Raw genomic sequence first — 26333 nt, 5'->3', positions numbered from 1 at the left:
CATTCTTCTGTTAAAATGGCATTATATGATATATTGTGTCATATCATTTTTTTTCCTCTGTAGTAGTTAGATCTATCTTTGTTGGTCAGCAAATTTTTACCCATGTCAACTAAAATATTCAGGGTTTTTCTGTAGAATTTGCTGTTGGGTTTCTTGTCTTTTCCTTTTCTTTTTAAACCAACTTCTAGGAGTTTTTCATTAATAAAGATGTTAAACAGTATAGGGCGATTAAAAACCTGTTTGCAAATTAGTGTCTTATTAATTAATTAATATTTTGAGGCACAGTTTTTTCTACAAATTCATTTAATTGTACTATCATTCCAGATTTTGTTATTCTATAAGATTGTTATGAAAATTAGTATGTGATTGCCTTACTGAAATCAAGGTAACCCTTTTTTCCCCCTAGTCTACTAACCCTATGTTAGGAGTAAATTAAAAAAGCCTAGCTTGTCATGTATTATTCTTAATGAGCTTATTCTTGCATCTCATTGTTACTTCCTTCTTATCTACATTGTCACTGCACCATCTTCTTGATAATCTAAAATTTTACTAAGTATAGATACAATGCTTATGTTCAGTATCTTAAAAACAGCATCATTGTCCTTTTTTAAATTTGGGTAGAGGTTGGCAGCTAAAGTTTATTGCATATTAGGTGTTTTATATCCAGTATCTCCTTAATCTTTAAACCATCTTATAATATTTTATAGAAGAGAAAAACTGAGGCTTGGTGACTTTAGGTAACTTATACAGTGTCAATAATAAATCACAACAATTAGTTTTCTCAGGTAAAAAATAACAATAAATAAACAGGTAAATAATAACTAACAGTTATTGAGTGGTTACTATGCTCTGCACTGTTGTCAGTGCTTTAAATGTAATAACTTCTTTAAGCCTTAGAAACCATATGAAGTGGGTGCTATCATTATATTACAGATGAAGCTGAGGCACAGGGTGATTAAATAACTTGTGCAAGGTTACTAAGCTTTCAGTTGCAATACTGGAATTGAAATCCACGTACTGTTTTCAGAGCCTATACTCTTAACCATTATGCACTACTGCTTTAATGAGCGTCAGTGCTGGGATTTAAACCTAGGTACATTTGACTGTGATACCTGTGCTCTTTCTCCTGTACCATTTTGTTCCAGAGTAGCTAAATGTTGACTTTGTAGCATTTCCTATCTTCTGTAGGGATTGAATGGGATTGGAAATTATTCTTGATGAAAGTAAATAGGAGTTGAGTCTTCCAATTCTATCCACTTTGTCGTTTGTTTATAGTCTATTATCATCAGCTCAAAGCTTGAAACTTATTCTTTTTAGAGGAAGTTTTTCCCCCTAGTATTTTTTGCATATATCATTATCCTCCATCTTTAGTCTTTTTGACTGGATGGTAGACTACTTCTCTTATTTCCACAAGTGCCATTTCAAAACCAAGTTAGTTAGACAATTCCTTTTGTTGCCACTTTGGTTTCTTTGGAACTCTTCTTTTTTCTTTTGGACTTTTAAAGTTTATATAGCTAGGGCTGAACTCTTAGATAAGCTTTTTTGCTTTCTCTTTTGAGCTCTGCCCCTTCTAAGATATCTGACATTGTTTTCATGCCTGTCTCATGAGTCTGGCTGTTTGAAACTTGCTCTTCTTATATCAGCCTACTTTTTTTTCTCTTCTTTTACTATCATGATTGCTAGGACCAATGGCTACTGCTGTTCTTGTCATTTTACTATAACTGACAATCTGTATATATTGTCATTTTTATGTTACTAATAAGTTTTAGTCTGTGTTTTAGTCCTAACTGCATAAATTAGCCATGAGAGTATTTAGGTAATCTAAACATAGGTTGTTCATTTATGAATATAAAGGGTGTGTTTTAGTTTGCTAGGGCTGCCATAACAAAATACCACAAACTGGGTCGCTTAAATAATAGAAATTTATTTTCTCACAGTTCTGGAAGCTAGAAGTCCCAAGATCAAGATGTCAGCAGGTTGGTTTCTTCTGAGGCCTCTCTCCTTGATTTGCAGATGATCACCTTCTTGCTGTGTCCTCAGTTGCTCTACATTCTGTATGTTGTCTGTCTTAATCTCTTCTTGTAAGGACACCAGTTGTATTTGGATTAGAGCCCACACTTACGACTCCATGTTAACATAATTACCTCTCTAAAGGCCCCATCTCCAAATATGGTTACATTCTGAGGTTCTGGGGGTTGGGGCTTTAAATGAATTTTGGAAGACACAGTTCAGCTCATAACAGGGTGAATGAAATCTCTGGCCTCTTTCAAATCCAGATTTTATGATTCAAAGATTTACCACTTCTCAAATTTTAGAATTATTAAATTGTCAGCAGAAGCTCTCAGGAATTGTTCACATGCAGCCACTCTGCTTTTAGCATAAGATTTCTGATATATATTTGAAGTGAAGGCCTCACAACTAAAATATATTTGCTTTATACCAGAAATCTACACCTTTCTAGAGTTTTCTCATAATAAAACGATCTTTTTCTCTGTTCTTATCTAAATATTTTCACTAATGAAATAGTGAAATCCTTACCATCAGTGCTCTCAAATCTTTTAACTATGACCTGCAGACAGAAATACATTCATACATATGCAACAAAACTCACCATTAATATGTATGAGGTGCTATGATTTTTCTTTTTCAGCCTGTTTTTCTTTTTTAGCCTGTTTTTTTCTTATTCTCTTTTTAAAGGTGATTCTAATACTTTAAATTGATTTTATAATCCACTGATGGGTTGTACCCCTTAGTTTGAATAAATGTGATTAAATGAAAACTATTCTAACTCTTTAATCTTTGTATTACAAAACCTCATAGTTTTATTTGGGAATTTTCTTCCCTCCTACCAAAATAAAATTCCAGTTGTTCGTGTAAATGTCTCTCCAGATGTGTTCTTTAGCAACTAGATTCATGAAATAGTTTACCCTTCAGACTGGCGGGATGAATTGAATGGAGGAAAAGATAGCTTGTTTGAATTCATTCATATTCACATTCTCTCCCTCCCTTTATACACACACACACACACACAAACCTACATGCATGCATTTATTCACATTTTTCTTTGCTTTGTCTGCTGAACTATGTGTATCTAGCATCCACATCTTACTTTCTAAATACTCCTTCACTAAAAGGAACTAGGGCTTCTTGAAGAAATGTCCCATTCTAGGGTTTGGGTAGTAACAGAATATAACTTTCAGACATGCGACCTTAATAAATATATAAATAAATGAGTGAATGATTGAATGAGAGAAGAAAAAGTTCTTCCTCCTCTTCACCCTCCACCCCAGATATCCAGTTAGTCAACATTTATTAGAGACTTTCCATTCCACATTAGATTAATTTATATCTTGCTTGAAAGTCAAAGACTGTATGTATTGATCTGTTGAAATGTGTTCTGCTCCATTGATCTATATATCTTATCTTTATACCCATACTACACTGTTTAACTTTTATAGTGAGTCTTGAAATGGGATAATATAAGTCTTCCAACTTTGTTCTTTTTCAAATTTGTTTTACTATTTTAGATCCTTTATAGTTACACAGAACTTTGAGTTAACGTTTTATTTCTCAAAAAAAAAAAAGCCTACTAGGATTATAATAGAAATTGTATCGATTATGTAGATTATTTAGCAGAAATGGACATGTTAATATTGAGTCTGCCAATTCATGATCATGATATATATGTATATATATTTTTTGAGAACAAAATTTTACTCAAACTATATCTTCGTAACAATGAAATACCAAAAGCTGGTCATTATAATAAAAAGAAGAGAGGAATTTGCTTCAGTTTTTTTTCTGAAAAATAGAAAATTATTATTGTCATACACTACCAACTCTGATTTATCTATATTTGAATTATTCATTTTATGGATTATCTGAGGAAACTTTAAAATCATTTATTGGATTTTGCCTAATATTAGGTATGCATCTGGATTTCTTTTAAATTCAAGTAAATACATTCTCAAGGAATGCAAACAAAATTGAACATTTGCTTAAGTAAACATAATTAGGAAGATAAATTTATGCTTAGGAAATGTGCTCCAAAGCAAATTATTGGTTTCATCACTCAATTTTTACATATAACCAAAAAAAAAAAGAGAAAAATCTGACTATATTGAAGTATTGGTATTTGAAAATAAGAAATTATACAATTTATATACAGAGACAACTAGATTATTTCGAACCCAAAGCACAGGGAACTTTAAATAAAGGCGTATAACGACATTTAGTACTTAAAAAGTAGTTTTTTTATCTCCAAAGTACTAAGGAAACAAGTACTCGAGAAAATTTCAGCCCTCTAATATTAATAATGCAGAAGACAAAACAACTTAAATTTAAAAGGTCCCCATTACTACAAAATGTATCTTAAGTATGATTTGCAAAGATGAAAGCGGTAGTTACAGCTAAGTTAGTAACATAACAGCTACCTATGAGCCCACGTCTTTTCTCAACTAACGTAAACACATATGTTTCATAATATATCTTACACACGGCATGAGTCACATCTTTTCAAATCCATATTTTGGATAATTTTTATCATCTGTATCATATGAATGGGCTAGAATGCACAGTGAGTAGAGATAATCCTTTTATATTGTAATTCTTGATATATTCTCTATAAACCAAAAGCTGATCACAAACGTTACATTTAATGTAGGTGTATGTTCTTTAGGATACCTTAGCTCATTTTTACACTATGAGAAATTGGTGTGATTTACTTTGACCAATCTAAGATAGAAATATTATCTTAGTATTTAGTATGACTAATTACATCTTTTGTCAAAACTTGACCTTGAGTTTTGGGTGCTGGAAAATAAACTGTAAGACTGAAAACACTCCAAAATATATTGGCTGATATTGGTGTTTTTACAATACTTGGCTTTTTCTTTACATTAACATAATACTTGTGAAAGTACCTAGTCTTGACCAAGGGGGAAGAGGAGTGGTCTGAAGAATACCCAAATAAGGAAGCAGGAAGTTTCTTGTCATAAAAATTCCCGTTTTTAAAACTTTATAAGAATTTACTCCAAAATACATTGGTGTTTTAGTATAAAAATGCTGTTTCCCCCAATTTTTGAGTAAAATTTACAGGACAGGAAAATATAGCATTTTCATCCTGTAGGTTTAGTAGTCTGAGGGGAGCTTTACAATCCCTAGCTTGTAAACAGCATTAATTTATAGTTCTGACTATAGAGTTCTAACTGTTGATCTGTTTTCTATCATTGTAGATCATATTAATCTTTTCTAGAATTTCATATGATTGTAATTCATTGTGTCTTGCTTCCTTCACTCAGCATAGTTTTTGGGTTTATTTGTGTTACTGCATGTTTATCTGTAATTGAACTCTGTTTTATGAGTATACCAAATAGCATAATTTCTTTATCTATATGAATTGTGTGTGGTAGCTTTTTTGAGATATAATTCATATATCATAAAACTCATCCATTTAAGGTATAAATTCAGAAGCTTTTAGTATATGCATAGTTGTGCAACCAGTATCACAATCAGTATTAGACAGTTTACATCATCCCCCAGGGAAATTCCATATCCTTTAGCTATCACCTGTAAGTAAACTCCACGTCCCTAGCAACCACTAATCTACTGCCTGTCTCTATAGATTTGCCTATCCCAGACATTTTATATAAATGGAATCATATAGTATACAGTCTTTTATATAGTCTAGCTTCTTTCAATTAGAATATTTTCAGAGCATCCAGAATACAGCATGTATCAGTACACTATTCCTTTTCATTGCCAAGTAATATTCCATTGTATGGATAGGCCACATTTTGATTATCAGTTCATCAGTTAGTGGACATTTGGCTTATTTCCACATTTTGGCTATTATGAAAATAATGACCGCTGTGAACGTTCACATATAAGTTTTTATGTGGACATCTATTTTCGTTTCTCTTGAGTGTATATCTAGAAGTGGAATTGCTGGGTATTATGATAACTCTGTAGTTAGCTTTTTAAGGAGTTGCAGTTTTGCAGTCCCACCATAAAATGTGGAGGTTCCACTTTCTCTACATTCACATCTACACTTATTATAGTCTGTATTTTTAATTTTAACCATCCTGGTGTTTGTGAAATGGCAACTCATTGTGGTTTTGATAATACATTTCCCTAATGACTGATGACATTGAGCATCGTTTCATGAACTCGTTGGCCAGTTGTATATCATCTTTGAAGAAATGTCTAAGTCCTTTGCCAATTTTTAAATTGGGTTATTTTTGTCTTTTTATTAAATCGTTAGAGTCCTTTATACATTTTAGATAGAAATACATTATTAGAGATATGATTTACACATATTTTCTTCCATTCTGTGGACCTCTTTGAAGCACAAAAGTTTTTAATTTTGATGAAGTCCAATTTGTTTGTTTATTTAAAGTAACAAATGCACTTTTAATTGACCTACAGATAAAAACTACTCAACAAGGTCTGTAAGCATTTCGGCCCCTAATCTCTTCGTGCTGTACCCAGGACAGTATTGAGGAAGAGGTTTAACTGGTTATTTTCATTATTTCACTTCATCCACGGTATTGGAAAAACAAGGCATGATATCAGTTTAGATGAAATGTGTGGCTAGCAGCCTAATCCAGTCGCTGTATTCCATATTTTTTCTTTAGTTCTTCTACTTTGTTGATGTAAGCTTTCGTGGAATCTTCCTTGGAAGTCCCTTTCAGCTCATTCCAGGTATCTCACTTGGCTTTGGCTTTGAGGTCCAACATCCCAGGCTGTTCTGTATTTATGTCACCCACAGTCGCTTGTTTGTAGCAGCATAGATGAGCAGCATCTCATCATCTGCTGGCTTGGTCTTGAGGTACTTAACATCCTCAGCAGCTTTGTCAAACTCAGCCTGAGTTTAGCCAAGTAACCATTGCCAAATTCAAGGTGGTGAAGATTTATCACTAGGTTTTCTTATAAGCATTTTATAGTTTTAGTTCTTAAATTTAGCCTCTGTTCCTTTTTAATTAATTTTTATAGGTGTTGTCAGGTAAGGATCCAACATGTGCTTTTGCATATTTATATCCATTGGTCCCAGCATTATTTGTTGAAAGACTCTTTAAATTTTAAGAAACTGCTCAGCTGTTTTCCAAAGTATTTGTACCATTTTACATTCTAACAATGTCTGACTTAAGTTCCAGTTGCCCACATCCTCACCAATATTTGGTATTGTCAGTCTTTTTAACTTTAGCCTTTCTACAGGGATAGGTAGTATCTCATTGTGTTTTTATTTTGCATTCTCTTGATGATGAATGTGGTTAAGTAATTTTTCATGTGCTTGTTAGCCATGTGTGGATCTTCTTTTGTGAACTATCAGTTCAGATTTTTTTTTCCATTTGAGGGAGTGACTTTTTAACTTTTCTCTTGTGATTTCATTAGTAGTCTCTCTTGAGCAAGCGGTTCTGCAAGTTTTTGATCTTAGGATCCTTTACCTTCTTACAAATATTGGAAACCCTAAAGAACATTTGTTTATGTGGGTTGTATCTATCAGTATATCTCATTAGTTATTGAAAATTATGAATTTTGAAAATATTCATAATTACAATTATAAATATACTACACATTAATACAAATAACATTTCAAACATTTTCTAAAACAATTAGTGGGAGAGATGATATTATTTACAATTTTGTAAATTTCTCTTAATGGTGGTTTTTATAGAAGGTAGTCTGTTATCATTGAAGCATATAAAGAAAACCATACATGTATAGAAAAGGGAAGAGCATTTTAATTAATTGCAAATACTCTGTTGATACTAATCCAAAACTTGACTACTGGTGTAGTTTCTGGGTTCTTTTTCCAAGACTGAATTTGAAAGCTCTGCAATGATCTTTTCATTGGTCTGTCTTGCATTTGGATTAGGTCTTTTACCTATGTATTGTTTTGTAATATCATGCACTGGTTATTTGGAAAATATTCGTTCGCTGAGTTGTGCAAATCTTCCATATGTGTGTCTGCATAGAGAATTTTATTAATCAGTATTAAAAAATAACACTTGTGAATATCCCCACTGATATCAACAGAACAGTCTAAGTATTAGGAAGCTCTCGAGCTCATTCATGGTGTTGGGTTCAAGTTTTCTAAAATTCTGATTTTTGCTTGAAAGCTCAAATTTTATTGATAATAAAATGTGTTGGTTTTTCTTAAAATGACAGGCTTGCTTTGTTCACTTTTCAGAAAAATACTACTTCAAGTAAAAATAGTTTTTCATTGGAAAAAGTAGTCTAATTCAGGTTACAACTGAAACACTCTCAAATGCTTTTTCTCAAGACAATTATGGAAGCACATGTTTGCAGCAATTCTTTTTGTATCCTTCCCATCTCATACAGAAGGTTAACACATTTAAGAGTTGAGATTTAATTAATTTTACAGCTTTATTAAGGACATTCTTAAGTAGTACCAGTTTTTCCCCCCTCCACTGCAAGTGAATGGCATTGAAAAATACAATAACTATTGAGTGTCTTGATTTGTGCTAAGGTGGTAATAGTTATATCCATCCTTGCTTTGCAAAATTAATGTAGATCTTAACACAAGTTATTCCAGGATAAACTGTGATGCAAAAAAATTATGTGCCCCTGTATTTGTTATACATTCGCAGTAAAGGTCTTTGGTGATTAAAGATCTTGATTACTTGATGCTAGTACCAGATAAAAACAGTCAAAACAGAAAGTTCAGCCACATCTGTAAGGCAGAAGTACAGTCTGCATACTAACTCATTTTTTGTATTTACAAATGTTTCATTGACATTTTATCTAGCAAGCTTTCAGCACTATCTACTGTGCAAGAGTTTATAAGTATCTCAGATATTATATACACTTTTTCTACTAATGCAATATAACTTGCTTTTTAAGATACTTCATTGGCTTTTTAATTTTTAGTTTGAAAAGTTGTAATGATTTTTGGCTTTTAAAGAAATAATTTTTGGCTTTTAGAGAACTCATTATGTGGTATATTTCTTTTTTAAAAATGCCAAATAATCTCAAATGGCATTGTAACTGAATTGGCACCATAATTCAAATATGTTCTATTACATAAGACACAATAAGACTGTGCGGTCAGAGGGAATATAGATTTATCACATTTAAATATGTAATTTGCAACTTCAGTTACTTTAGAGTAGATTTCTGTTTTTGTGAGTATGAGAATTCTGATATATCAGTTTCTTTTAATCAGTGCAACCATAGATGGAAATGACAAATCATCTAATTTCTCTTTTTTAATCCAATGACCTGTTATAAAGTTATAAATTTTTATTTTAAAATATTGCTAAATTCTAAAATAACTGTCTTTGATAAAATTTTATAAAACAAATTTAATATTACAAAGGAAAACAATAAGAGTACTCTTATTGTGTTTTCACATATATAGAAAAACTTTGAGACGTTAAGATAATTCCCTGGATCATAATGAGGCTGCGGAGATTAAAGCAGGTATAACTGTTGAAGGTAGCTAGTAAGAGCATAGTAAAAGTACTGAACACAAAGATCTTTTATATTTACTCCTATATTTGCTTTAGTGGTGTTCATTCCTTAGTGCAGATTTAAGATTCTATCTGGTATTATTTATTTTGTGCCTAAAGAACTTCATTTAGTGTTTCTTGTGTAGATCATCCGGAAATGAATTCTGTTGAGTTTTCAGTCTCAGAATGTCTTTAAAGTGAACATTTAAAGACTTTTTATATATCTATTACCAGTTTTGTAATAGTTTTATACCTAGATTCTGAGCCTGTAGTCATTACATAATATCTTTTAATCCTTATTTGTCTTAGTGTTGTACATATGGTTCTGCATGTCTTAGGTATATTTAATGCTTATCCTCAGTCCTCATGTCATTGTAGTCATTTTTATCGTCTGAAGCTCATATGCTAGTAGATGCCACAGAAGGCACTCCTGGGGACAATATTCTGAGTCCTTGCATGTTGCTAACAGTGCCCTTTATGCTTGAAAATCAGTTTTGCTACGTATTAAATCCTTGGCTCACATTTTCTCCTCTATTATTTTAAATATTATTCCATTTTCTTCTGGCATAAAAAGCATTGCTGTCAAAGTTTGATAATCTAATTTTTCCTTTATAAATAAATTGACTTTGCCTTGTTCTCCAAAGGAGTTTTTTTCTTTAATTTTAATTTTAATTCTATTAAGTTTAGGGTATATCTTAGCATTTGTTTTTCTAGGTTGACAGTTTTAGTTAAACAGTACTTTTCAACATGTAATTTCAAATCTTTTATTTGGGGAAATTTTTCTAATTGTTTTGTTGCCACACTTTTGCTTTGGTTTCCTTCAAAGACTCTTTTCTGTCTGTTGGATCTTCTTTGCCTGTCTTGTAATACTTGTCACATTTTGATGTCTTAAATTTTTTCCTATTTTACTTTCTCTTTCTCATAAAGGCATAATCTATTCTGTTTCCTCGTTTTTATGGCCATTCTAGTTCAGTCTTTATTTCCGAAATAATTTTTTCTTTTAATTCTAATTATTTTGTTCTATCTCTTCATTTCTGAGTTTTTCTGACTCTGATGTATGTCTCATATCATTTTCTTGTCTTGCTTTGAAATAGAAGATTTTAATTTTGATGTATTTTCTACGCACGTTTTTCTGACATTTTCTTTATTTGTAGAGATGTTATTTTACTCCTTGTGTGTTTTATGATAATTTGTTTGTGATCTGACATCTATACTTTCTTGTTGCTCATTTTTTTGAGATTAGTTTTTCTGAATTTTTAGAGGATTTTGTAGTTCAGAGTCTTTTCTGATTAGTTGTGTTGTTCTTCTGTAATGTTCATAGATACAGTGGTTGCTTTTTAGTTTTCCTGTCACTTTATGACTAGCTCATGTTTATCTGGAATTTTTCTTTATTTTGTCTTTTGCTTTTCTTGCTCAGTTTTGATTTTATTTCCAGCAGTTTCCCCTCCATGTGGGACCCTATCCTAGAAGAGAGCTATAGTTGGTCAATTTTAAGTCTTTAAAGCTAAACTATTTATCTTTCACTCTCCTCATGGACCCCTTTGCTATAGGATTGGCATCAACTTCTTCTCCTCTTTTCATCTGCTGTTATCAAATTAGCCTGCCCTTCTTTTCCTTGAGATCTGCCTGTTAGCTCTTTTGGACTTCTCCTGTTTGCGGATGTGTCATACACCTTGTTGCATCCTTTTGCTTTCTGCACTGGAGCATGTGGGCACTCAGGTGTTGTGGCTTTTGGTTTGTCTTCATCAGTTTGAAGTTTGGGGGAGATATCTTGTCTCCTGGTTTTAAATTTGCAGTCTCCCCTTAAAAACTGGATCTCAAGGTGGGTCGTCTCCTCCCACACGCTTGCGGCGCACCCCCGGGGCCTGGCGCACACCTGGGGCCTGGCGCACCCAGGGTATGGGCTGTGGCTCCACTGGGGCTCGAACCCAGGACCTTCTGTGTGTAAAGTGGACGTGGTAACCACAAGTCTATGGTTTCCCCTTCTGTTCTCTGTATTTCCTTTGGGATTTGGACATTTAAAAACACTACCTTCCCAAGATTTTCCTCTTAGACAACTTTGAAAAATACAAATTCCAGAGGATATATTATAGGATTATTACATTTATTAAAACAACCTCCACAGTAATGTAGAAATCTTGTTTTTCTTAGTTCTTTTTTAAATAATCATACTTTATCTAAAAATGTCCCCAAAATATATAGTTGAATATTCAAAACACATTGGGTGGCGAATTGTCTTTAGGAATTGGACCATGATTAAACATTTGAATGCATTATTCTGAAGAATAGGATTTTATTAACAATGACTACAGAATCTTAACCTTGATCTTAGTAGCTTCTGCTTCCTCCTCTTCAGAGATGTAAACTAGAGTATTTGAATGTATTCTCACTTGACCATAGTATAGTTTGTTCTTTAATATGTTGTATGTCCATGATATCAATTAGCTTATACCCTATTGGTAAATAGGAGAATAGTGTTGCACAGGGGTGGTGTGTTGATTTACATGTGATTTTTCTTAAGCTGGACAGCGGTTCCCTGAATAATGGGAGTTAAATTTTATACTTCATAAGGAAAGTTTAAAATTTTGAGTTCAAATCCTACAGAGGCAAAAGCTCTCCCAACCCTGCCCCCTGCCTCCCACACAAGACTTTAAAATTTAAAGTGATAACCTGCAGTGGGAGTGCCTCCTCAAAGAAGTATAGCCTGGTCTAGCAGGGGCTCTTCTCATGTGGCAGTTTGCATTTCCTTTTGTGTCCATCTTAGCAAACCCTACTGGCTTAAAAGCTTCATTTATCAACTCCCATAAGCCTTTGTTGCTACTTTTCTTTTTTTAATACTTTTTATTAAGCCCTGAGGTAGCATTTCAGCTGCTCTTAGCTGCTTGACTGGGATGTCCAAGTTATCTTTGGGGATCCCAGTCATTTGTTTTTGTTTGTACTGTGGTTAGAGTTACAGGGACATTGACTGAACTGCTCCAGTGTACCCTTTTCTACCCTACTGGACCCATTTTGCCCCCATAAACTTTTCTGTTTTTAGAATGCAAGGTTTTCAGAAGTATATGTATTTATGTTATAGCAGATGTGCTAAGAGTCTTCCTTAGGAGGATGCTGGACCTTAGTGTAGTTGAGGCTTTGTGGCATTATTTCTTTTCTTGAGGACTTTATAAAGAGACACACACCCCTATATTTTCTGATAATGGAGATCCCATGTTTGAAATATGAGGCTTCCTGTCATCATTTTAAAATACAGAGGAATGATAAAGAGTATAAATCTGAGGAATTTTTTTTATAGATCACTGAGGCATTACTTCGTGCTATACAGTAGTTCCCTCTTATCCACTTTCTGAGACCCCCAGTAGATACCTGAAACTGAACTGTATATATACTATGATTTTTTCTGTACATATATATCTATGATAAAGTTAATTTATAAATTAAGCACAGTAAGAGATAAAAAACTAACAATAAAATAGAACAATTATAACTATAGTGTAATAATTATACAGTTACATATGAACATCATCTTTTTCTCAAAGTATTGTACTGTACTTACCCATCTTGTAATGATGTGAGATAATACATTTCCTGTGTGGTAAAATGAAGTGAGATAAATGACATTGGCATTGTGACGTAGTGGTAGGCTACTGTAAGGGTTACTTGAACACAAGCACAATAGTCATCATAACTGTTATAGCTACTAAGTGACTAACAGATGGGCAGGTATACAGCATAGATACACTAGACAAAGGGATGATTCACGTCCTGGTAGGGGTGGAACCACATGGTGTGAGATTTCACCATTACTGAGAATGGCATACATTTTAAAACTTAAGAATTTATTATTTCTGGAATTTTTCATTTAATATTTTGGACCATGGATGAGTGAAACCACGGGGCAGGGGGACATATCGTTTTGATGAAACTACGTAAAATTAGAGAAACTGCTGCATAAAAGTAAAATTTTGCACTGAATTATATTTGCAGTATTATCTTTTTTCTGTTTTGATCCAAATAGGGAATTACAATTTTGGCCACTTAAAAAACCAGGGTTTGTTTCAGAAATAATAAAACGATATTCAACCTCTAGAAAACGTATAATAGTATGTCATTCGATGGTGTAAAACCATCGAATGCAAAAAAAGTACACATTATTCCTGTTGAATAAGAATGTTGGTTATCTATATACATTATGTATATAGATTTTAAAATACAGTTATCAAAAGATTTCAGGTACTCTTATTAAAATAAAGAATTATAGGCCAATATTACAGTAAATATAAGAAAATTGCTTATGTAAATGACTCTAGAAAAAAATTTAGAAATGAGAAAAATAGAGAAAAATCAGGTAGTTTCTTGGAGTATACTGTCTTAGTCATTAATATTGTAAAACTAGTATAAATTGGTCATAGGTGGATTTGCCCATATAAAGAAATGAATGGTAGAGAGCTTTATTAAGGAGTTTAAAGAACTGAGGTTGGCATTGGGGGGTTGTGGCAGTGGCAGGCATAATTACTTTTTGTCATTTTTGGTAATTTGTGATATGCCAGCAAATTCTAGTAAGGTTCTTGCTCTTAACTGTGAGTGCTCGTGAAACAACTTCTGTTTTTTCAGGCAATTCTAGGAATAAGGGAAGATTGCTGAAAATTCAGAGCACATGTACAATTCAGTATTTTAATAGCATGGAAATTTAATGGACCCTGGGGAAAGGATTTGAATTGTGAGGATGCTATAATTATATTTGCGTATCGTAATTGCATTAATAAATACTCTTATGACACTCACATTTTTCTTGTATTTTTCTACCAATGTTATATATTCTATTTGGTTTCTCCTGGTTTTGAAAAACGGGAAAGTATATCATACTACATTTTATCCTTTTTTGAGATGTAATTGACATACATTGTATTAGTTTTAGGCACAATGTAATGATTGATATTTGTATATGTTGTGAAATGATCACCACAGTAAACCTAGTTAACATTCATCACCATACATAATTCCAGAGTTTTTTGTTTTTCTTGTGATGAGAACTATCTTAGCAACCTTCAAACATGCAATATGGTGTTATTAACTATAGTCACCATGCTGTTTATTACATCTCCATGACTTGCTTATTTTATTTCTGGAGTTTTGTACCTTTGATTTCCTTCACCCATTTTCTCCCACCCTCTTCTCCCACCTGTGGCAACCACCATTCTGTTCTGTTTTGTTTTTGTTTGTTTTTTAAATTTTATATTTCACATATAAGTGAGATCATATGGTATTTATCTTTCTCTCTCTGATTTTTTTCACTTAGTATACTGCCCTCCAAGTCATCCATGTCACAAATGTCAATATACCACATTTTCTTTATCCGTTCATCAATCAATGGACACTTAGGTTGTTTCCATATGTTAGCTATTGTAAAGCTGCAATTTAGCATGGTGAGGGTGCAAATCATATTTTATTTTAAAAGTTTAACCTGTAAGGCAGAATAGAATGACTGCTCAATGCATGTTTTTCCTTTTATATCTTAAGGAAGAGAGAGAAAATCCTTCGAAACGGAGTAGACTTGAACGCGATATAGATAATAATCTGATCACATCAACACCAAGAGCGGGAGAAAAACCTAATAAACAGATATCTCGAGTAAGACGGAAAAGTCAAGTAAATGGAGGTTTGTTAATATTTAGATACTGTTTTATTAGGTATAAGCAGAAATTTCACCTGACATGTTTCTTTTCTGTTTTTAAAAATCTACTTTGAGCAATTTCTGCTGTTTTTGCAATCTTTGTGTTAAATACTAGCAGCATGAAGTAAAATAAAAATTTACCTTAATATAAGTCTACTTTTTTGAATTAAAATGACAAAGGCAGAGCAACTAGCTTTATATTATTTAACATGGAAATGCATATAAAGCAACATTTTTGACTTATAATAAACTTAATTCTTAAAGTAATGATAGATGTGACTTAAGTTGTACATGTACAGATTTGAAATATGTACTTAATAAGAATTTGTTCCTGGATCACGGAATTTCAGAGTTCCAAGGGGCTTGGATCACTCAACCCAGTTGTTCTCAACTGGGGTGGTTTTGTTCTCCAGGGGACATTTATCAATGTTTGGAGACCTTTTGGTTTTCACAACCTTTTGAGGGGTTGCTACTCATATCTAGCAGTACAGGTCAGGGATTCTGCTAAGCATCCTACAGTGCACAGGCCATCTTCCCACAGCAAAACTTCAGTTTTCCCTCAGTATCTGCAGTGGATTGGTTCCAGGACTGCTGTAGATTCCCAACCCTGGATTGAAAATACTGTTTTTAGTATAATAGTATATAGTGTTGAATTCATGGATGTGAAACTTGGGGTACAGAGAGCCAACTGTATTTATGAAAAAAAAAAAATGTTTAAGGGTCAACTGTACTTTGAAAAACTCAGTGAATTTTAGTGTTTATAAAGAATTATAAGTAAATTTTTTATAAAGATTATTTGATCTACAAGTGATATACCACAATTTCTTTAATAAACTTTCCTAACAATATTAATTAGTTCTCATGAAGTATTTTGAAGGGAAAAGTTATTTTCACAATGAATGGTTTAGAACACATTTCTGAAAGTTATGTTTTCTAGATTGTACCTTTTTTCTTTCTTTCTTAGAAGCTGGTAGTTATGAAATGACAAATCAACATGTAAAACAAAATGGTAAATTAGAAGATAATCCTTCCTCTGGCAGTCCTCCAAGGACTACTTTGTTGGGGACCATATTTTCTCCTGTCTTCAACTTTTTTTCACCAGCAAATAAAAATGGTATGTATAAACCATTAACATAATTTAGGTTAAAAAAAATTATTGGTTTTTCTAGTTTTTTATAAGCTCTATTTGATTTTAGTGGCATATTTTGCCAGCATCTTATGTTTGTTTTTAGCCTCATTAAAAATAGATTTCCTATAAGGCATTTTTTTTAGTGACTGAAATAAATACAGGATATGTTTAATTCTGTTGAAATGCATTAACTCTGCGTTTACTATCTGAAAAGCTAGATGATCCACTTTGGGCTGGAGTTTTATTTTTTCTGTATTGGATTGACTTTGTAATCCTTAGAGTGTGTACAGGAGAGAGTCCAGAAGCATTTTCAGTATTCTAGATCAATAAAGTGGAACTTGTTGAATATTTTAAGTGAAACTAGGTCATTTTTGGTAACACAGTTTTTATTATCATTTGCTTGATCCCCCCACTCCCACCCCTAGGGATCTTCAGTTTAGATAAATAGTAAAACTACCCTAATTAAAATGAATCTGCCATGTTGTATGATACAGTATTGAGCACATGAAAAATAGCCATTAAATGCTTGTTGCCTGGTTATTTAAATTATAAATTGAATTATATTTCTGGATGATGATACAATTTTTAAGAGGCAGAATTGTGCACTGTAAAATCAAGATGCCCTGGGGGCAAAAATAATGCATATTAACACATTAATTTGACCATGCAGTCATGGAGTGGAAACAAAACAAAAAACAAAGCTACCTTTAACTTTGTTTAACCCAGTATATCCTAGACATATTTGACCAAAACTCAATTCTGTGGAACATCTACTAACATCTTGTAGAACTAGTGCCCCATAGAACATCTTTGGAAGTAAATACTGACTGATGTCGTGGAAAAGGAATGAGTTTTGGAGTTACACTTGTTTTAAAATTCCAACTCTGCTACTCTTTATCCATGTTACTTTGGACCAGTTCTTTAAATTCTTGTGCCTCTTATTAATCTGTGAGAGAGACTATATTTAAATATGAAGGATGACTTGAAGATTTCAATTCATTCAACAAATGTTGAGCATCTACTGTGTTAGTCACTGGAGATTCGGAGATGATTAATACGTGGTCCCTGCCCTCAAGAAGCTTCCTTTTTACAGGAGGGAGAAATACATGTAAATAAATATAATAAATTTTTATAAGTGCATTGATAAAGGTGTGGGGCAGTGGAGTACTCAAAAAATGGAGTGTTTCTATATTCTGAATAGCTTCTCACAAAAGGCTTCATAGAAAAGCTGAACTTTGAAAAGTGGTAAAGGACATTTCAGGTAGGAGCAGCATGAGCAACAGCATAGTGTATTTGAGAAACTGGAATTAGTCACAGATGGAGCATTTGATTTGAGGAGTGCACGGGAAAAGATAAGAGGAGAATTATTAGAATTTAAATTATAGAATTAACATGGTATGGTATTCGAACTTTCTTAGTCAGTGGGAGATGATTGCAAGGTGAATAATAAGAAGAGATTTGTGTTTTCTAGAGATCTCTTTAGCAGTAGTGTATAGGCTAAGTTCTAAGGAGGCTGGATGTAGGGAGAACAGTTTCTGGACTTGTAGTCCATTTAAGACTTCATGTGACCTTAATTGTGATATTAGAAGAGAGAAGAAAGGTTAGAGATATAGAACGGACAAATTTTGGGCAAAAATTGTAGGTAAAAGATTAAGATGATACAAAGTTAGATTTTAAAGAGAGAGGAGTAAGTTCCCTGGGAGAGAGATGATTGAATTTAATTTGGCCCATGCTGAGTTTGAGATGCCGTGAAACAACTCAGTAAAAATGTCTAGTAGCAATTTATCATTCTTCTGTGGAGCTGAGAAATCTGAGTTTAAGTAGTAGACCATGGTATTATCAGCTTATAGGTATTAGTTGAACCAGTGGAGTAAACTGTCTATTTGGTTCAGCAAACTAAAACCCAAATCTTGGCAAATATTTAAGGACTGGACAAAGTAAAAGAAGTAAGCAAAGGACACATGGAGGAAGCCAGGAGAGTCTGTGTCATAGAAGCCAAAAGGAGAGAGGTTATCAAAACCCAGGGTCAAATAGTTATCAAGATAGAAGAGGAAAAGGAAATGAGCATTAAAAGACACACTGAAACTGGCAATTAAAAGGTCATTGGTTCCTTTTGCCAGAACATTTTCAGAGTGGTGGAGTTGGTAGCTTAACATCCTTGGGTTAAGAGTAAAATGGAGAGTAAGAAAGGAAGCAGCAAGTGTTGATTATTGTTATAAGGAACATGCATATGAAAGAAACTAGAGAACTCACAAAGTCTCTCAAGGGATGTTTGTATTTGTGAGGGGTAGGCATATTTTTAAGTCTTAGGAAAAGGTCTAATAGGAAGAGATTGAACATAGAGGAAAAAGAATAACTAATAAAGTTTCTGGAGTTTCCTGGCAGAGATGGGATCAGAAGAACAAGTAGGATTGGAATTGAAACAGGGAGAAAAAAAACATTTTTCTCCGTGCTGGAGGAAAGAAGCTATGAAGATATGTGCAGAAATTGTAACCGTCAAACGTGTTTGCATAGAAATTCATGTTTGATAGTTACAATTTTTTATATGAAGGAGATGGTGTATTTGCTGAGATAGTTCTGGTGGCAAGGATTGAAGAGAATGAATGGTAAAGGTTTAGAATGTTTGCCGTTGGGTGGGTATAAGTAAAAGAAGCTTATATGCACATGCACACACGAAATATAGCATACTGGGCAGCATGCTCTAGGCCTAAGATGAGAGGGTTTAATTTGGAGTATGACCAGTCTTTATAATTGTACCATTTCCGTGTGAGAGAAGCCCGTAAGTTAGATTGATTCAATGGAGATGTCTATGGTAGATGACAGTGGAAAGACAAGGGAGCAAGGACACACTGAGACTGCTGGCTTCAGAAAGGAGTAAGAGATATATAATGAAGTCTGTGGAGAAGAAGCTGTTGAGAGATGTGTTTGGAATAAAAGAGACTGGCCTTTATCAAATGTGTGAAGATCTCATGTAATAGGAGTATGAGATAATTAGAAGATTAAGAGGTTGTGGTAGGGAATTAATGTATTTGAATTTTAGATTTCAGAGGTGAACAGTTTCTTAGCGTTAATGTCCAGGTTATGGCCATGATGTTTACTGCTAAAGAGCAGTATGAATGAAAATGGAGCTAAAGAGGGTAAGACCTTTGAGAATTAGTCATTGGATGAGCCATAGATATCATCTGTAAGAACAACTAGACAGGCATTTAATACAGCAGAAAATTGGTAGTTAGGTGTTAAATTCCTGTGTGATTAAGAGAGGATGCTGGCAATAGATGGGAGATGACAGCAGTGGGGCTAAGTGAAGAATCATAGCCAGTTGACATCAATCCCAAAGGAGCCAGCGTTTTTGGACATTAGTGGAAAACCAGTGATCTGGTGGCAGCAATGGAGATACATGAATTCTGATTCAGTTAGTACGTTGAGTATGGGAGGATAAAGAGCTTTAAGGGAAGGGGTGATATCTTTTTTTGAAAAGAGGTTAAATTTAAAGGAATGAGGGAGGAGGAATATTTTGTGAGGAAGTTGAGAGAATTAGAGGTTGATTTTGTTGTTGAAAATGACTTGTAGGATTCTATAAAGAAATGGAAAGAGGAGGGGTCATGCCATAGTGGAAGGAGAATTGGGCAGCAGTATCTTCTAGGTGATGGCTGAGTAAATGAGGAAACTAAATTCAAGTCAGTCTTTATTAAGATGGAATCTTGTTGAGAATTGTCCTTCTCTGAATAAAAGGGTCCTCATAGTTAGAGGAACAGTTCATTCTTGGATAACTGCCTCTAGTTTAAAAACTAAAACTATCTATAATGGCTAGGATGCTTAGTAGTGAAAAGATGAGGAGCTGTTTGAGGATAATGAATACATATATGTAATGCCTAGAAATAGTAAGCACTTAGTAAATGATATCTGCTATAATGTACAGAAGTTCTGTATTATATACTTCAGAGTTGCTAAGAATAGATCTTAAATGTTCTAACCACAAAAAAGGAAATGATAATTATGTTGTGGGATAGAGATATTAGCTAATGCTAGGTCAGCAATCATATTGTACTATATAAATGTATTAAATCAATATGAACACCTGAAACTTACACAATGTTGTATGTTAATTATATCAATTAAAAATTAAAAAGTTCTAAATTATGACTTATTTGACTATAAATGGGTGTTTCTAAACTATTTGAACACTTAAAAATGGCAAAAAGAAACCAGTTCACAAATCTACTATAGCTTATAATAGTCTCTATTCCTTGTTATTTGAAATGTCCGAGACTCACTAAGCAATGGTGTCCTCAGCTTTGTTTCTGTTGTATTTAGTTTTTCTAAATATTTGAGTGTTTATTTTTTTATTGAAATATATTTGACATAACATTGTGTAAATTTAAGGTATACATGTTGATTTGACACATTTATGTGTTATAATATGATAGCCATTATAGCGATAATTAGCACTGCCATCATGTTGCATAATTATCTTTTTATTGGTTGAATAATTAAGTTCTAGTCTCTTAGCAGGTTTGATGATTATAATACAATCTTATTGTCTATATTCACTATACTGTGCATTAGATCTTTGGGGCTTATTTACTAATAGTTGTAAGTTCGTACCCTTAAACAACACCCATTTTATCCTCCCACCCCTGTGTGTTTTTAAATGATGATTGTGAATACACCAAATCATGATTTCAGGAACATCAGGATCCGATTCCCCAGGACAGGCAGTGGAAGCCGAAGAGATAGTAAAACAGCTTGATATGGAACAAGTGGATGAGATCACTACCAGTACTACTACATCAACTAATGGAGCAGCTTATTCAAATCAAGCAATTCAAGTGAGGCCATCAATAAATAATGGTTTAGAAGAAGCAGAAGAAACAGTTAATCGTGATATCCCACCCCTTACAGGTGAAGAAAATTCCTTTTCTTATGTAGCTTCACAAATAATTTATAAAAATACAGTATTTCATATTTTTTCTTAATAGGCAGATTAAATGCATAAGTTTTTCATCCTTGAAGTTGAAATTAAAATTGGAAATCAAAATTTTCTCCCCCAAATTTAGTCATTTTAAAATTGAATTTTTTAAAAAAGATTGTTTTGAATGAGTGTTAATCATTTTACAGTTCGATTAATTATACCAATCTTATTACTTGGAGAAATTTAACACAACCAGCAAAATATATGCTCATGTTTATGAACATAGTTATTTTAATTGCACCCGTTTTAGATCCTTAGGTCTAAAGTTCCTATCTAGAGCTAATCTCATACCTTCAGATTTGTTTCATACATAAATGACATCCCCCCAAAGGAAGCTTCTGTTCCTGGATCTCTCCTTATACCCAAACTTTACAGCCTAATTCTGGATCCTTATAAAAGCCTAACATAATTGTTCAGTTCCTAAGCCAGTTATAGAAATGTAGAAACACATGAGATCATAATTTATTACTTCTGAAGGGTTTTGGTATATAGACTTATGAGGCTAAAAGATGAAATTGTGTTGTATCATGCTTAAAAGTAGAAATAAAATTGAGAATGGCTTTTTTCCCAGAGAGAGAAAAATCTTAAACTTTTTTTTTTCCCCTTTTGTGTGCCAGTTATTTGAGAGAGCCTAGTACGTAAGAAGTATATTTTGGTATAAGGAAGTAGAATGATGTTCTTCTCTTGACTATAACGGGCAAACTTTTTTTAAAAATCATTGAAATAGCAGAAAACATTTAAAGAAAAAAATATAAACAATTATGAAACTTCTATACAGTACAACCCGGTAATACCAGTCTGAAGAGAAAAGCAGCATAGTAGAGGGGTTATTTTAAATTTGTCAGATAAAAGATTAATGCCTATAATGTTAAACATAATGTTAATATCTATAATATTAAATTATAGTGTTATAATTTAAGAATAATACTGAATCTAACAAGCACATCAACATGGATTGTGCACATATTTCATTCATTCTTGGGTGGATAAGACTTCAAATGAAACTCCCTGGTTGACCTGTCATTTTACGCTGATTACTTTGCCCAGTGTTATAGATTTATTGAATGATAAAGTCCAGGGCTTTTGGCTCCCTGTTTGATATTTGTTCTGTATATTCGTGCTGCTATATAAACCTTTGTATTCATTTTTTTCTGACATCTTTGAAGATGGAGAAGGGATTTCTATAACCTTAGTGGTTTCTAGAAGGGAAAGTAAAATTTATTCCAGTAGTCTCATTCATTCATTTATTCCCCTAACATTTATTAAACACCTATTTTTTTGTGATGAGCACTGTTTATAGAAATGAGCAAGATATGCTTCTTGACCTGAAGAGTCTATGATCTAATCGATGAGCCAAGTATACATGAAAATTACCATACAGTGTGGTGAGTGCTATTAAAACTAAACGAGCAAGGAAATATTACTCAGCCATGAGAAAGAATACAATATGGCCATTTGCTACAACATAGATGGACTTAGAGGATATTATGCTAAGTGAAATAAGTCACAGGAGGACAAATACCATATGATTTCACTTATATGTAAAATCCAAAAAAATGAACAAACATAACATACAAATTCATATACAGAGAACAAATGTGTGGTCACCAGATTGGAGGGGGTTTGGGAAATGGGTGGAAAAGATGGAAGAGATTAAGAAGTACAAATTGCCGGTTATTAAATAGTCATGAAGATATAAAGTATAGCAAAGAGAATATAGTCAGTAACAGTGTAATAACTGTATGGTGCCAGATGGGTATTAGACTTATCAGGATGATCACTTAGTAAGGCATGTAAATGTCTAATCACTATGTTATACATTTGGAATAATACAATGTATATCAACTGGAATTGAAAAATAAATTTAAAACAATAAATGAGCAAAATTATGAGGTGGCACATTTCAGTTACTCTGGGAGGATCATGAGAGGATAGAAATAAAATTTTTGCTCATCTTAAAAGATGAATATGAGTGACAGAATTATTACTTTTCCCTAACTTTAGGAATGTAGTCAAAGAGCACAAGAAGGAAAGAGTCTGTCTCTGCTGTTAACTTAGCTGTGTGACTTTGGATAATTTATTTAAGCTCTCTGAAACAGTTACCTTAGCCTAAAATGGTAATAATAATTCAGAGTTTTAAGGGTTAAGAGAGATGAAGTATGAAAAATGCTTAGCATGAAGGCACTCAAATATTACCGTCTTTTCCCCTTTCTCTGAGGTTAATAGGAATTTGAAACAGAAGTGATTGAAGATACATTTTTCCATTATCCCTTTGTGCTATGAACTGTTCAATTGGCATACCATTCAATTGGCATACAATTGTTAACAAAAATTATAACAATTTTTATTGAGTTCCACTGTCTTAGTCCTTTCAGGCTACAATAACAAAATTTATTTCTCACAGTTCAGAAGACTGGGAAATCCAAGTCAAAGTGCTGGTAGAGTCAGTGTCTGGTGAGGGCCTGCTTTCTGCTTCATAGACAGCTGTCTTCTCACTGTGGCCTCAGATGGCAAGAAGTTATGTGAGCTCTCTGAAGGGCACCAATCCCATTCATGAGGGCTTCATCCTCATGACCCTAATGACCTCATGGCCGTCCAAAGGCTTCACCTCCAAACATCATCACATTGAAGATTAGGTTTCAACGTATGAAATTTGAGGGGATACAGACATTTAGTCTAGCATCCACCTTAAACTTTTATCTCCAGGGCATTACCTGATCAGCTTGTAAATTATCTTTGTCCTCTCCTTGAATTTATGTTGTAATTATTGTCTTAGAAAATTCCCAACATAATTTCCAAAGCTCTATCAATTGATACCATTTTAGCTTAAACAGAACAGATTATGTGTGATAGAATATAGAATTGCTTCTTGATTATTTTGAATTGCTTGTACATTAGAAATAATGTGTCTTCTAAAGCAAAGATTTCTATATAGAGCAGCATTTCTTAACTACTTAAGATCATAGGCAGCCTTGAGATTCCTGGAAGAATATGTGTATAACATTTTTTTCATAAATCTTCAAGGAATTTATGGACCTCTTAAAAAGTGTTCATGGGTTTCAGGTTAAAAATTAGCTTTGGATCTGTTGTCAGCACACATATATTGACTACCTGTATGTACAAGGCACTTCGTGAAATATTAATGCCATAAGAGCACCATGAAATTTTTAGTTATATATAAGCACCATCCAGTTAGAAATTGAACTCATATGGAGTGTATTTTTCTAGTAATAATAAGTAGTGAATTTTCTGCTAGCTGTTAGGATTTTTAGTTATGCTGGCCATGATATAGCTTGCCAGTTTGTAATGGTAATTTTTTTCCTTTGGATCTGAAGTTAGAGCTACATGTTTATAAATTTGCTTTTAAAATACTGTTTAGAAATTATTTCTGTCTTATTTTTAATCTAAATAACACTTTTTAGTCCTGTGTAATCTAAAATACACAGGACTTCTGGAAAATCTTACATAAAAGCAGTAAAATATATACTTAATGAAGCATTAAATGAGTAAAAATAGCATTTTGTTTTTCACTTTATTAAATAGCACCAGTAACTCCAGATAGTGGTTATTCATCAGCCCACGCAGAGGCCACCTATGAAGAGGACTGGGAAGTATTTGACCCGTGAGTTTTGTTTTGTTTCTTTCCCTTTTGGAACAAAATGAAAGTACATGTGTGGAGGGGTAGCTGAATGGTATGCTATAAAAAGCATGTGACCTATAGGTATTAATACTTTTACTGAGTTACTGAAATACTAATTTGTGTATTTACAGTTTTACTTACATGTTTTATATGTTTGGTTTACTAGGTTAAATGTGCATTATTTAACTAAAGATTTAAAGATAGGCTGAATTTAGTAATATGACTTATGTTTATAATAAATAGAAATAATAAAATTTTCTTAAAATTTGATTTATAGCTACTATTTTATCAAACATGTTCCACCACTGACAGAAGAACAGCTAAATAGGAAACCTGCTCTTCCATTGAAAACAAGAAGCACACCAGAATTTTCCCTAGTTTTAGACCTGGTAAGTATATTATTTGTAGACGTAGGAAAAGTAAAGGAGTTAAATTCCTTGTTTAAAATATTAGCCCCAAATACCTGAAAGAATACAAGTGAATTAATAGCCATACACAGTTACTATCAATATGCCTTAGGTGTTCTAAAATGAAATGTTTTTAAGTATAGTCTAATGCTAGGGTCCCCATCTTGGTTGGTTATAGGTACCCTTTGAAAATAAATTAAGCTTTTTATTTTTGTATTGAAATTAATTCTTTCACCCGTACTCCTGAGACCTTTGTGATTTTTTAAAAATCTCCCAATAAATTCTAATTTTATTCATGTCTATATTCCACCTTTTTGGGGAGTTAGGTCCTTTTTTATTGAAGGACCAAATATAATCTGGGCTTCTATGAGTTAACCTTATGCAAGACCATATTCCTTTTCCTATTATTTTTGTGTATTATCTAATATCAGTGACTAGTATAGACTCTCAAAAGCATGATCTCGTAATGCTGACTAATAAAACCTTAAATATGCTCTGGTAGATTTAAAAATTTATATTTTAGGGCCCAGAAGAGCTTTGAAAACTACAATTTATTTTTTAGACTTTTTTATTGTTATCCTATAATTGGAGATGTGGTTTAGTTCCTATAAAGAATTTTTTGTTATAAGAAAAATATATTTTAAATCTGAATTAGGATATACCATTCTATTTGGTGAGTTCAACCCCTTAGCCTTTGCCTAGCCAGAGATATGAGAGGCATCGAGAAGTGGTAAGTATTTAAGATGTTTAATAGAGGATAAGTAAAACAAGAAAGAAAAAATTTGAAACTGATTATGAGTAGTTTAGATTTGATGTACAAGTTAGTGGAAATACTGGAAAAGATTTGCCAGATTTTTATGTTAGGAGTTGATGGCCATACAATTTTTAATCCAATGTGAAGACAGATAGAGAATGAAAGATAAGAATTGGCTGAGTTATTTTCCAAAAGCAGATAAAGCAGAATGATCAAAATTAAATAGGCTATAGATGAAGAAGTAGTAGAATTAGGTATTCAATTGTAGGAAAGAATACCTTCTTTTA

At 33.0% G+C, this 26333-nt stretch overlaps 1 protein-coding gene and 1 pseudogene across 5 annotated transcripts in view; one reads left to right on the top strand and one right to left on the bottom strand.

The window, feature by feature from the left end:
• CTDSPL2 (CTD small phosphatase like 2) overlaps positions 1-26333 on the top strand; it is a 74773-nt gene that overhangs the window by 28512 nt on the left and 19928 nt on the right. For 2 of the 5 annotated variants that reach the window (XM_015595979.2, XM_015595978.2), the window contains exons 3-8: positions 1938-1976; positions 14991-15129; positions 16109-16258; positions 20960-21175; positions 24789-24867; positions 25163-25274. In XM_015595979.2, the coding sequence (XP_015451465.1) occupies positions 1938-1976; positions 14991-15129; positions 16109-16258; positions 20960-21175; positions 24789-24867; positions 25163-25274 (735 nt within the window). The remainder of the gene's footprint in view (positions 1-1937; positions 1977-14990; positions 15130-16108; positions 16259-20959; positions 21176-24788; positions 24868-25162; positions 25275-26333) is intronic. The other 3 variants (XM_006920419.3, XM_015595981.2, XM_015595980.2) reach the window with 2 other exon arrangements.
• Positions 4057-10436, bottom strand: LOC102887025 (annotated as a pseudogene).

This window comes from Pteropus alecto, unplaced genomic scaffold (genome assembly GCF_000325575.1).
Source record: "Pteropus alecto unplaced genomic scaffold, ASM32557v1 scaffold86, whole genome shotgun sequence".
Classification (NCBI taxonomy): Eukaryota; Metazoa; Chordata; class Mammalia; order Chiroptera; family Pteropodidae; genus Pteropus; species Pteropus alecto.
Note: the sequence above shows the minus strand (reverse complement) of the source record. Positions and strands in the feature narration are given on the sequence as shown.